Source organism: Cicer arietinum, chromosome 3, assembly GCF_000331145.2.
Source record: "Cicer arietinum cultivar CDC Frontier isolate Library 1 chromosome 3, Cicar.CDCFrontier_v2.0, whole genome shotgun sequence".
In the NCBI taxonomy this organism is placed as follows: domain Eukaryota; kingdom Viridiplantae; phylum Streptophyta; class Magnoliopsida; order Fabales; family Fabaceae; genus Cicer; species Cicer arietinum.
In genome coordinates, this window is record NC_021162.2 from 37714888 (window position 1) to 37727285 (window position 12398).

At 30.3% G+C, this 12398-nt stretch overlaps 1 protein-coding gene across 1 annotated transcript; it reads right to left on the reverse strand.

Moving 5' to 3' along the window:
* Positions 1–2817: 2817 nt before the first annotated feature.
* LOC101500617 (S-protein homolog 5-like) lies at positions 2818–3288 on the reverse strand. Its single transcript, XM_004513444.3, has one exon. The coding sequence runs from the start codon at positions 3286–3288 to the stop codon at positions 2818–2820; it is 471 nt and encodes a 156-aa protein (XP_004513501.1).
* Between the last annotated feature and the right edge of the window lie 9110 nt (positions 3289–12398).

Below are 12398 nucleotides of genomic sequence, written 5' to 3' on the forward strand. Positions count from 1 at the left end.
CTCGCTTTTAAGTTGTACAACTTTAATATCGCCGACAGTCTTATGAATTTAGTACAACCATTATATAATTCTTTCTCTGCATCACTCAACAAAATTTCAAACATTTTAGGACAATCTCGAAGATCTTCTTCAACTGCTTTTGCGATCTCATCAACTCGGTCCAGCTCATATGTATCTGTATCGAAATCAGTTGAAGTATATGTCGAACTATTCTCAAAATTAATGTTTCCTTTTTTTTTCTCACCATGTCTTATCCAACATGTGTAGCTTTGATCAATTCCATTACATACTAGATGTCCTTCTAATTCATCTTCTCTAACACGTTTTCCAAAACAACATTTTAAACAAGGACAAACTACTCTATTTGGATCTTTTGCATTCTTCACTGCAAACTCAACAAACTCCTTCACTCCAATTTCATACTCTTTTGACAATCGATTGGCTGACATCCATTTCCTATCCATATTATACCACCTATATAAATGCAGTTACAAAAATAATAAGCTTTCAAAACATATCAACAAGTTTCAAAAAGAAACCAATATCAACTAACAATTTCAAAACAGAACAGATCATGTGGTATGAGTTTTTGACAATAGTTGACAATTTCAAAACATAACAGATCATGTGTAGAAGAGATTTAACATATATATAACAAAACATAACAGATCATGTGTAAAAAATACCTGAGACAACGTAGATGGCCGCACAGTACGTAGAGGATATTAGGGTTTCCAACGTATATAATTATTTGAAAGATGTAGAGGATATGAGGGTTTCCAACGTATATAATTATTTGAAAGATGTAGTTTACAGCGCTTGTGAAAAAAGCGTTGTATTAGGTAGTTCAAATATTTGAAAGCGCATGTGTTTACAGCGCTTGTGAAAAAAGCGATGTAACTGATACGCGAAAGCGCTTCATTTTACAGCGCTGTAAAAGCCTTATAACGTTATGCACAAACGTTATATGACCTACAACAACGCTTGTTTTACAGCGCTTGTCAACAAAAGCGCTGTAAAAGGCTCCGTTATTTTTAAAATATATTTACAACAGCGATTGTGTTTAGCAAGCGCTGTAAAAGGGGCGCTGTTAAATGTTATTTTTGGCGTAGTGATTTTATAGCATTTAAAAACAAAAAGTAAGGAAACAATACATTTCTCTTATTTCATTGTTCACATTATATTATATCTAGCATGAAAAGAAAAAAGAAAATTAAGAATAGGTAACACATCTTAATTTAATTATAGTTATCTTAGTGATAGCCTTTATCAATGATGACAAAAGTAATAGATATTTCTCATAGATTATTTCCATATCACGATAAAATTTTGTCAAACACACATTGCCATATATATTACCATAAAATATAATATAATGTAGAGCAATATAATTTTATATTAAAATCTTCTCAAAAGCTTAGCCATAAGATGTTTACGTAGATCGAACAATAATAATGAAACTATATCTAAAATTATCTAATGTTGTATGTGTTTTGTGTTGATAACTTATTAGAAATAAGTTAAAAGACTAAGGACACATGATAAATGAGAGTTTTGTATTATTTTCTTTCCAAACGTATCTTATACAATATAACGTCTATTTACATGACATAAACAAATACGCAGATAATCACAATAAAAACCACTAACTATGTCTATTGAGATTAACAGAAAACTAACTATTGGACATATTCATCATTAAGACTTAATAATATTCATAACATAACTTATTTAAAATATGAGAAATGTTATTTAAACACAAATACAAATATACGTATACATACTTAAAAACATATACTCTATCTTTTCATTTAAAAACATTTTAGTCATTTTAATAATTTTATACTCTATCTTCATTAATATATTCATATCACTCTCTCTTCATTAATTAATAATAAAATGAAATTAAAAAAACAAACACCATACATTCTCTCTTTTCTCTCTTCCTTTTCATCTTCACCGATCTTCTTCCTCTCTCATTCTCTTTTCTCTCTATTCCTTTTGGATCAATCAGCTAACTCTTGTGTTGACCTAGATTTTGTTTTTCACATGTATTTCTTACACATTACTCTCCAAATCTACACTTCTTAGATTTTTATTTTATTTTTTAAAATAGATTTTTATTTTATTTTATTTTTTTTTGTTATTTTCTTAGTTGTTTACTCTTGTTGTTCTTGGCTCATACAATGGAAATTTGGCTCATACACGCTTTTCTGGGTTTTTTGTATTTTTTTCTGGTTAATTGTGTATACATTATTGATTAATAAAGTACAATAGGTGGTTAATGCATTATTTTTGTATAAAAATTAGGGTTGCGAATTGTTAATCCATGTTAATTATTTACGTCTAAACAGCAATTCTCTAACTGTTATTGTTATTGATAGGTCTAACACATTTCATATTTTGTTATTAATTGTGTGCTAATTATGGGTCTTTCTGAGTTTGTTTCTAGTTAATAGTGTAAGTATTATTGGTTAATGACATAATAGTGGTTAATGAATTATTTCAGTCTAAAGGAAGAAGGAGAAGTTATGGAAGAAAGGAAAAAGGAGAATTATGGAAGAAAAAAAAGATAAATGTGTCAGGTTTATTTTTGTAATTCTCTACTATAAAAATATAAATGATAAATGCAATTCTCTACTATTTTGTATAACTAATTTAAAATATAAATGCAATTCTCTACTATAAAAAAATAATGATAATTCACTCCAACATATTGCAATTAATTAGTAACACAAGGAAAAACAATAATCATATTTTAAGTCCATATATAAATCTTTGGTTGACATTATTTCAATTGTCTGAAACAACAGAAAGTTAAATCTGAGTACTGTTTGCAGCAATTTCTTGGACACTTTTCCAAGGATAACATATATTATACAAACCACTAACCTTATTATACAAACAACCACCATCATTCACTATTTTCCATTTACATGTTCTGCACCTATCTAGATCTCGTTTTTCAGAGTAAATATCAAGATAATGACGAAGTGGGTTTCCAGGCCATGTAAAACTACAAAAAAATAATGTATTCTTAAATACTGTAAATTCTGGCTTAAATGAAAACTGGTAACTTTCTGCAAAACCGAGTGTGTGAAATCCAAGATCATCATCTTTGGATTGGCAATGAAGAGTCATAGTTGTGGGAGTTGGAGGTACAGCCAATCCATTACTAATTATAACGGTTACTGTACCATAAAAATCTGTATTCTCTGTAGCCTCACATGCATATATAACAATTAACAATAGTGATAATTTTAATGTAATTGAATTTGGACCTGCCATTGCTAGATATGCACAATGACAACAGGCCTTACATCTATCTTAATTTATACTAGTACAACATTAAACTGCTCAACCTAACACCGTTCTAATTTTTATAAGTTTCACAATTTTATTTGAACCTTAACTAATTAAGAGTTAATTTTATTTAATATGATTTATTGACCTTTTATATCCTATGTTTCATAACGGACGTTGAAGTATAATAGAGGAAAATATTCAGAAAAATAGACAAAAATGTTAAAATAATTGTATTGTGAAATAAAAATTAAAATAAGATAAAAATATTTGTTTGCCAAAAAAATAACACAATAGAATTTGACTAAAATGTAAAAATAATTGAAAACAAAATCTACCCTATATTTATTTGTTACTTAACTTATTTATCAAATTTTTCTTCACATCTTACAAGATAGAGATGGTAATAAAATCTAGTGTATTTTATTTAGAAAAGATTTTAATCACATTATAAAATAGACAACTAAAAACATTGAGAGTCTATTTGTCATGCATGTATTAATTCACCATAAAAATGGTATAATTAAGATGATGATAAGTTCTACCTATTTTTTTTTTTTTTATCGAAAGTTGTTAAAGTTTTAAATATTGTAAACATTGACTTAAATATGTAACTTTTTTACACAAAAAATACGTTAATTTTCTTTACGAAATATATTACTTTTCAAAACAATTTTAATAAATAAATTAAATAATTACATTGTATAACATTTTTAAATATGTAACTTTCGATAACATATTGTTACTTTTCAAAACAATCAATAAATTAATAAAATAATTACATTGTGTGACATTTTTAAATATATGTAACATTCCATAAAATATTTAATATTTTTTTACACAATAAATTCTTCGTATTGTAACTGAAATTTACAATACTGTAACTCCAATCTTTTCGTTGTAATTTAATAACAGTTAATTTTGAAAATTGTTAATGAAAATAAAATAATAATTGATTTGCTAATTTAAATTTGTAACTATGTAACTGATTTCTGGATATTCATTGGTCATTTAATTTTAAATTTTTTGTTAAACGTGTACTAACTTTTTAGTACCCTTATTTGTATTTTATGTGATCATCGTTAAGATAAATTTTATAAGTATGAGTGGTCCTAAACTTACTTTATTTATTCTACTGATCTTCTTTATATTCAAATAAAGAATTCAAAATTGTATCTTGTCTTAATAATCGTCTTTTATAGCATTTATTAAATACAATACAACAACGTTTTTTTGACAAGCGCCGTTGTAGGGTCATATAGGGTCACATAGTGCTTGCACATAATGTTTACAAGGCTTTTACAACGCTTTTTCAAAAGCGCTGTAAACTGAAGCGCCATCACATAATGTTTTACAGCGCTTTTAGAGCGCTTTAAACACAAGCGTTGTAAAATATAGCGCTCACACCTTATGTTACATAACTTTTAAAGTGCATAAAAGACTTGTGCTTTCACATAATTAAATGACCTATTAGAGCATTTTTTTTCTACAAGCATTGTAAAAGACTTGCGCTTTCACATAATTAAAGGACTTATTAGAGCGCTTATTATACAAGCGTTGTAAAATCATTCACTTTTAAATAAAAATCATTTACTTTAAATAAATAAAAATAAATTTAATACATTATCCTAACCCTACGAACCCTCATCTCCTCTACTCTGCGAACCCTCCTCTCCTCTACTGTGCGCCCATCTACTACTCCTCCTTTAAATAAAAAATTGGATACGTTGTCTCAGGTACCTGTATTTATTAATTTGTTGTTGTCACTAAAATTAATAAATTATTACATAATAAATCATATAAAATATATTCTTTTTTGAAATTTGTTGATCTGTTATGTTTTGAAATCAGTCTTGGACCTTGGTTTCTGTTTTCCAATATTAGATATGTGTACTATATATTGGTATAATGTTATCAGTGGCTTATTATTTGTGTAACTGCATTTATATAGGTCATATAAAATGGATCGGAAATGGATGTCTCTCAACCGATTGTCAAAAGAGTATGAAAATGGAGTAAAGGAGTTTGTTGAGTTTGCAGTGAAGAATGCAAAAGATCAAAATAGATTCGTTTGTCCTTGTTTAAAATGTTGTTTTGGAAAACCTGTTAGATAAGATGAATTGGAAGGACATTTAGTATGGCATGGAATTGATCAAAGCTATACATATTGGATAAGACAAAGTGAGAAAAAAAAAAAGGAAACATTAATTTTTAGAATGGTTCGATATATGCTTCAACTGATTTCGACACAGTTACATATGAGCCGGAACGAGTTGAGGCGATTGCAAAAGCAGTTGAAGAAGATTTTCGGGATTGTCTTAAAATGTTTGAGAGTTTGTTGAGTAATGCAGAGAAACCATTATATAATGGTTGTACTAAATTCACAAGATTGTCGGCGATATTAAAGTTGTACAACTTAAAAGCGAGTAATGGATGGTCTAATAAAAGCTTCACATAATTATTAACACTCTTAAAAGATATGTTGCCAGATGATAATGAACTTCTCAGTCAAACCAACGAGGCTAAACGAATTTTGTCCTCTATTGGCATGAGTTACGAAAGGATTCATGTGTTTCATAACAATTGCATTTTATTTCAAATGAATATGAATTACTAAAGGTGTGTCCCAAATGCAATGTCTCTCGATATAAGAAGAAAGAATCTACTCTAGCCAAAGTCGTGTGGTATTTTCCTATAATACCAAGATTTAGGTGCATGTATCGCAGTGAAGAAGATTCAAAACACTTGACATGGGATGCAGATGAAAGAATTAGAGATGGAAAGTTTCAACACCTTGCAGATTCTCTACAATGGGCAAAAATTGATCACGAGTATTTGAATTCGGGATAGAGTCAAGAAATCTACGACTTGCACTTTTTACTAATGGAATGAATCCACATGGTCTTCAAAGCATCTCACACAACACGTGGCATGTGATTTTGTTGATTTATAACCTACCTCTATGGTTATGTATGAATCATAAGTTTATGATGTTGTCTCTGTTAACTTCTGGACTCAAACAACCGAGAATGATATCGACGTATACATGACTCCTTTAATTAAAGATTTAAAAAATATGTGGGAGATAGGTGTGGAAGTTTATGATGGGTATAAGAAAGAATGTTTCAATTTGAGGGCTATGTTGTTCGACACAATTAATGATTTTCCAGCATATGGTAATTTATCAGGATATAACATTAAAGGTCAGTGTGCATGTCCTATATGTGAAGTGAGTAAGACGAATGTATTTATTGGACATCGTAGATTTTTACCTTATAGTCATCAGTATCGTGGGTGGAGAAATGCATTCAATGGAAAATCAGAAGAAGATAAAGCTCCTGTAGCACCGACTGGATATCAAATACTTGAAAAAGTACAAGATTTGACTAATAAATTTGGCAAACCTTTTGTGAGAGAGCTGGTCAAAACTGGGTGAAAGGAAAAGTCAATTTTTTTTGAATTGCCATATTGGAAGTCATTTTATATAAGACATTTCCTCGTTGTGATGCATATTGAAAAAAAATGTATTTGATAGTTTTATTGGTACGTTACTCAATGTTCCAGGAAAATCTAAAGATGACATCAATGCAAGATTGGACTTGGTCGATATGGGAATAAGAAACGAATTGGGTCCCGTAAAAAAAGGAAATCGCACATATCTACCTCCAGCCGCTCAAACTCTATCTAGAAAGGAAAAAATTATTTTATGTAAATTTCTACACAAAATTAAAGTTCCAGAAGGATACTCTTCAAACTTTAAAAATTTAGTTTATATGAAAGACCTCAAGTTAAAAGGTTTGAAGACCCATCCATGATTGTCATATTCTAATGGAACATTTGCTATTAATAGGTATACGTTCCATTTTACCTGAAAAATTTCGACGAGCCATAACTAGATTATGTTTCTTCTTCAGGGAAATTTGTAGTAAAGTGATCGATACTCAGACATTACCTACATTGTAGAGGGAAATTGTTGTTACTTTGTGTGAGCTTGAAATGCATTTCCCACCCTGTTTTTTGATATAATAGTTCACCTTAATGTTCATCTTGTTAAGGAGACACAACTTTGTGGGTCAACTTATATGAGATGGATATATCCGATAGAACGATATATGAATATATTAAAAGGGTACGTAAAAAGTAGAAGTCGACCAAAAGGTTGTATTGTTGAACGGTACATTGTCGAAGAAGCTGCTGAATTTTGTACTGAATATCTGTCCAATGTTGAATTCATAGGGCTTCCCATGTCTCGTCATTTAGGAAGAATATCAGGAGAATGGATAATTGAAAAGAGACTAATGACTATATCAAGGATAGAATGGGAGCAGGCACAATTGTATGTTCTACACAATGATGTATGAGGTTCAACCGTATGTTACAATACACATGGATCAGTTATCTAGTTTGAACGTGAATAGGAATCAAAATTTGATAACTCGAGAGCACAATCGAAGTTTTAAAACATGGTTAAATAATCACATAAAGTCAAAGTTTGATATAGACCCCGAAACAATTTCACAGAGATTGAGGTGGCTAGCAAATGGTTTGAGTTTACATGTTTTTTCTTACACCGGTTATGTAATTAAATACTACACATTTTATACCAAAGAACAACATGATCAAACCACTATGCAAAATAACGGAGTCACTCTCGTAGCTGAAATGATCCATATCTCAAGTGCAAAAGACAAAAACCCAATATATGCAAATCTATCATATTTTGGGGTTATCGAGCGTATATGGGAGTTAGACTACACAATGTTTTGTGTTCCCATATTTGGTTGCAAGTGGGTGGATAATAATAATGGCGTTCGGATTGATGAGTCAGGGTTCTTGCTTGTCGATTTTAATAGGGTAGGATACAAAGATAAACATTTTATTTTAGCGTCGCAAGCTCAACAAGTGTTTTATGGCACTGATCCTGCTGATGATAAATGGTATGTTGTCCTATTGACCAATAAAATAAGTGATGATAACAATAATGATGAAGATGTTGGTAATGATCTTTTCTTTGCAGCATCACAATCACATGAAATTGATTCAACTGATGATGGTTTATATCTTAGAGATGATCATGATGAGGGAATTTGGATTAATCCATTGTTTCGTACCGTTAATGGACAAACAAATGTGAATCATACGAGGAAAAGAAGAATGGAATCTTAATGTGTTTAATTGTTTTATATAAACCATGTAATATGAACTAAGATCGTGTAATTTAATTGTTTGATCTGCCAGAATTGAGCATTTTAGTATTTAGCTTGAACTGTATTTGATTTTCTGCTTATACTTATTTTCTGCTTATATTTAGCTTTATCATAGTGTTTTATACTAAGTTCATGTAATTTAAGTGTACGTTTGACCCGTCATAACTAATTTCCAGCTTATATTGAACTTGAAAAAGCTTTATTTGAGTACTGATAATTTTTCTTAAACTTGAACAGATCATTCCAATATGAGCTAATCATGTAATTTAACATTGATATATATATATAGGTATTTAACTAATTATTTGGAAGAAAAAAAATCCAAACTTGTAATTTTAGAGGTCACAAAGCTTTGTTTCATAATAAGTTAAAGAGGTCTTTTAAAGCGCTTGTTGCAAAAGCGTTGTAATAAGCTTTTTAAAAACAAAATAAGGAGGCCACGAAACTTTGTTTTATACTACGTTAAAGAGGTCTTTTAAAGCGCTTGTTGCAAAAGCGTTGTAATAGGCTTTTAAAAAATAAAATAAGGAGGTCACAAAGCCTTGTTTTATACTAAGTTAAAGAGGTCTTTTAAAGCGCTTGTTGCAAAAGCGTTGTAATAGGCTTTTAAAAAATAAAATAAGGAGGTCTTTTACAGTGCTTTTGTCAATAAGTGTTATAAAAGCCTTTAAAAAATAAGGAGGTCACAAAGCTTTGTTTTATACTAAGTTAAAGAGGTCTTTTAAAGTGTTTGTTGCAAAAGCGCTATAATAGACTTTTAAAAAATAAAATAAGGAGGTCTTTTACAGCGCTTTTGTCAATAAGCGCTATAAAAGCCTTTGAAAAATAAGGAGGTCACAAAGCTTTATTTTATACTAAGTTAAAGAGGTCTTTTAAAGCGCTTGTTGCAAAAGCGCTGTAATAGGCTTTTAAAATATAAAATAAGGAGGTCTTTTACAGCGCTCTTTCAAAAACGCGTTGTAATAAGATTTTATATATAACAGTAAACCGCTTCAGTTTCCTCTTAATTTCGTAAACTTCACTACGCTTCAGAGTCCTCCTCCTCTTCATTGTCCTTCTCATTGCAAACCCTACTGTCCCAACGAACCATATTGCCAACCATCTCCATTGCAAACCATCTTCATCTTTGTTACTATCCCTACGAACCCTCATTGAAATACGTACTTTTCTCATTGAAATATGTAACCCTCATTACATATTTCTGCGAACCCTACTTGTCCTATGAATCGTTCGTATTTTTGCACATTCTCGTTGTTCCTTCTTAAACGAAGCCGTAATCCTACGAACCCTACATTTTTCTTCGCACTCTTTAGGTATTGTATTTATTAATTTTTTGTTGTCACTAAAATGCATGTTGAACTTATACTGCTATGTACTTAGACTACTGCATGTTGAACTTGTTGAAGTTATATTGAACTGCATGTTGAACTTGTTGTAGAAAAATGGATTCTAACAAGGCTTTGGATCGTCAAAATGAGGAAGTTGTCAATACTAAGACTTATGAAAATGAAGTTAAACGTGGTGCAACCATTATGCAAAATTTCATAAAAGCAAGAAGTAATTGCATAAAATTTGAGGTATACTATACTTTGTTTGCTGTTTATTTTTTATCTTTTTTGAAAGCATGTACTTACTGTATGAGTTTAATAGGTGAGATGGAATGAAAGTGGCCAGCCAATTGAGCCCAACAGTTCCATGTTGGTAAGTTATATTGGTGCTGTTGTTCGTCAGAATATCCCAATTACAATTGACGATTGGAGAGATAAGACGTTGAAGGATGCAAAAGATATATTGTGAAATGATATAAAAGTAACTTTTTTACTCCATTTTTTTTGTTACTTATATGTTTTTCCATTGAAATACTTTACTCAAACTATATCTATATTTGGTTTGCAGTCTGCTTTTGATGTTGTTGAGGTGAGAAAAACTTACGTGCTTAGAGTTGCCGGAAAAATACATCGAGGATTTAGATCTCATCTGTCAAACTGCTACCTAAGAGATCCTGATGAAAATATGAATGTTGAAGTTCCAAAAATATATAAACACTATATATCAAATGACGAATAGAGCGCATTTGTAGCTAAACTTGCAGACCCCGCGTTTGTGGTAAGTGATTAATTTATTAGCATTTGTGTTTTATTATTCATATTCATAGCGTATTTTAAATTTTTAAATGATTGTTATTTTTTTTATATAGAGTATAAGTACGCAAAATCGCGATAGGGCCAAAAATCCAACGCATCCATACAAAAAATCTCGTATGGTATATGCACGTTTAGAGCAAAAACTTGTAAGTAAACGTCACTTTTATATAATGTGGTACATTATAAACTATAGTTTCTAACTAATACTTTGTTTATGATCTTAAAGAATAACTTTTGTTTATGTCTTAATGAATAGCTACAAGAGACCCAATCCGATCAACCATTGGGTCGTCATATGTTGTGAAAGGAAGCTCGTGTAAATAATGATGGAGTTGTTAATAATGAAAATGTTCAAAAAGTGATACAACTTTGTGTAAGTATATTATCACTTTAATATTTTTTAATATTGTATTTTAAAAATGATATTGAACTTATCTATTTAATCTTGCGTGTATTTTAGGAGAATCTAGAACAAAGTTCTGATAATCAAGAGGACAACAAACAAGTTAGTTGCAGGGATATATTCGGTAAAGTATTTAGTGTTCCTGAATATTTCGGCCACGTGAGGGGGAAACGATTTGGCGTAACTCCAACCCGCTACTTTTCACAAGAGAAGCGCCCAAATCCATCTAATGAAGAAGTATTAGAGAAGCTCAAATTCCTAACAGAGCAAGTGACATTTTTGGTGAAGACGAATAAAGAAAAGCAACTTCCGGATCAGCTCCAACGTGAAATACAAATGGAGAGTGAAAACGCTAGTTGCAACATTGATATTAAAAGTCTTCCCGAGGTAATTAATTACTTAATAAAATAAGAAATTCATTCAACCTAACTATTTCACATACTTATGTATTAACCATTGATTTAGGGTGTCTCTACTTGCGTGTTGTATTTATCCTCCCCTACTCATCGCAAGGTTGGAAAAGGAACATTGTACAATACTTTGGGTGAAGTATTGCACAACACTCTGATCTCTGTCGGCCATGTCAAAGTTTCACCCGTGATTGCTTTCGAACCAAATGCACCGTTGCCTATACCGGACAACGATGGAGATATGAAGTATTTGGGAGAAGCAATAGGTAGTCATGTGGCATGGCCCAAAAATCTTGTTGCCCTTGATAAGGTATGTTTAATTGAAATGCATGTTTAATTGATATGTATATTTAATTGCACGAGATATGATTATGATTGATTATATTTAATCGCTGATTGTTTTCGCTGTTAAGTTTAATTTCACATTTATTTAAATTCAAACAAAGTCTAAAGGGAATGACAAGAAGATTGCCCACAACAAGTCAGTCACGTCACTGGAAAAGGAAAATGTTTGTCACATTTATTTTGGTTGTTCATCTTATCTCGTATATGATTTTATAATTAAAAAAAAATACAAAGTTTTGTTTTTCTTTTTATTAGTCCTTTTTTTTAAATTAGTCGTTAAAGTTGTTGGTGAAAAATATATAATAAATGTTTATAATTAATAAAATTAATATTTTTCTGTCTTTTAAAAAATGATATTAATTATATAACTTTATATTTAAGACCAAGAAATTTGATGTTATACTCATATAAAATTAATTTAATTTCACATTTATAGACTAGTTTTGATGTTATACTCATATAAAAGACCAAGAAATAAAAAAAAAAACTCCAATTGTACCGAAATTTCAACGACACAACGATTGAAAAACGAAATGGGGTTGATGTTGGTGAATTTGTTAAGAGAGGATTCTAGATGAAAATGGGC

Excerpts from the sequence above, each read along its gene's own strand:
- LOC101500617 (XM_004513444.3), bottom strand. The coding sequence starts at position 3,288 with ATGGCAGGTCCAAATTCAATTACATTAAAATTATCACTATTGTTAATT.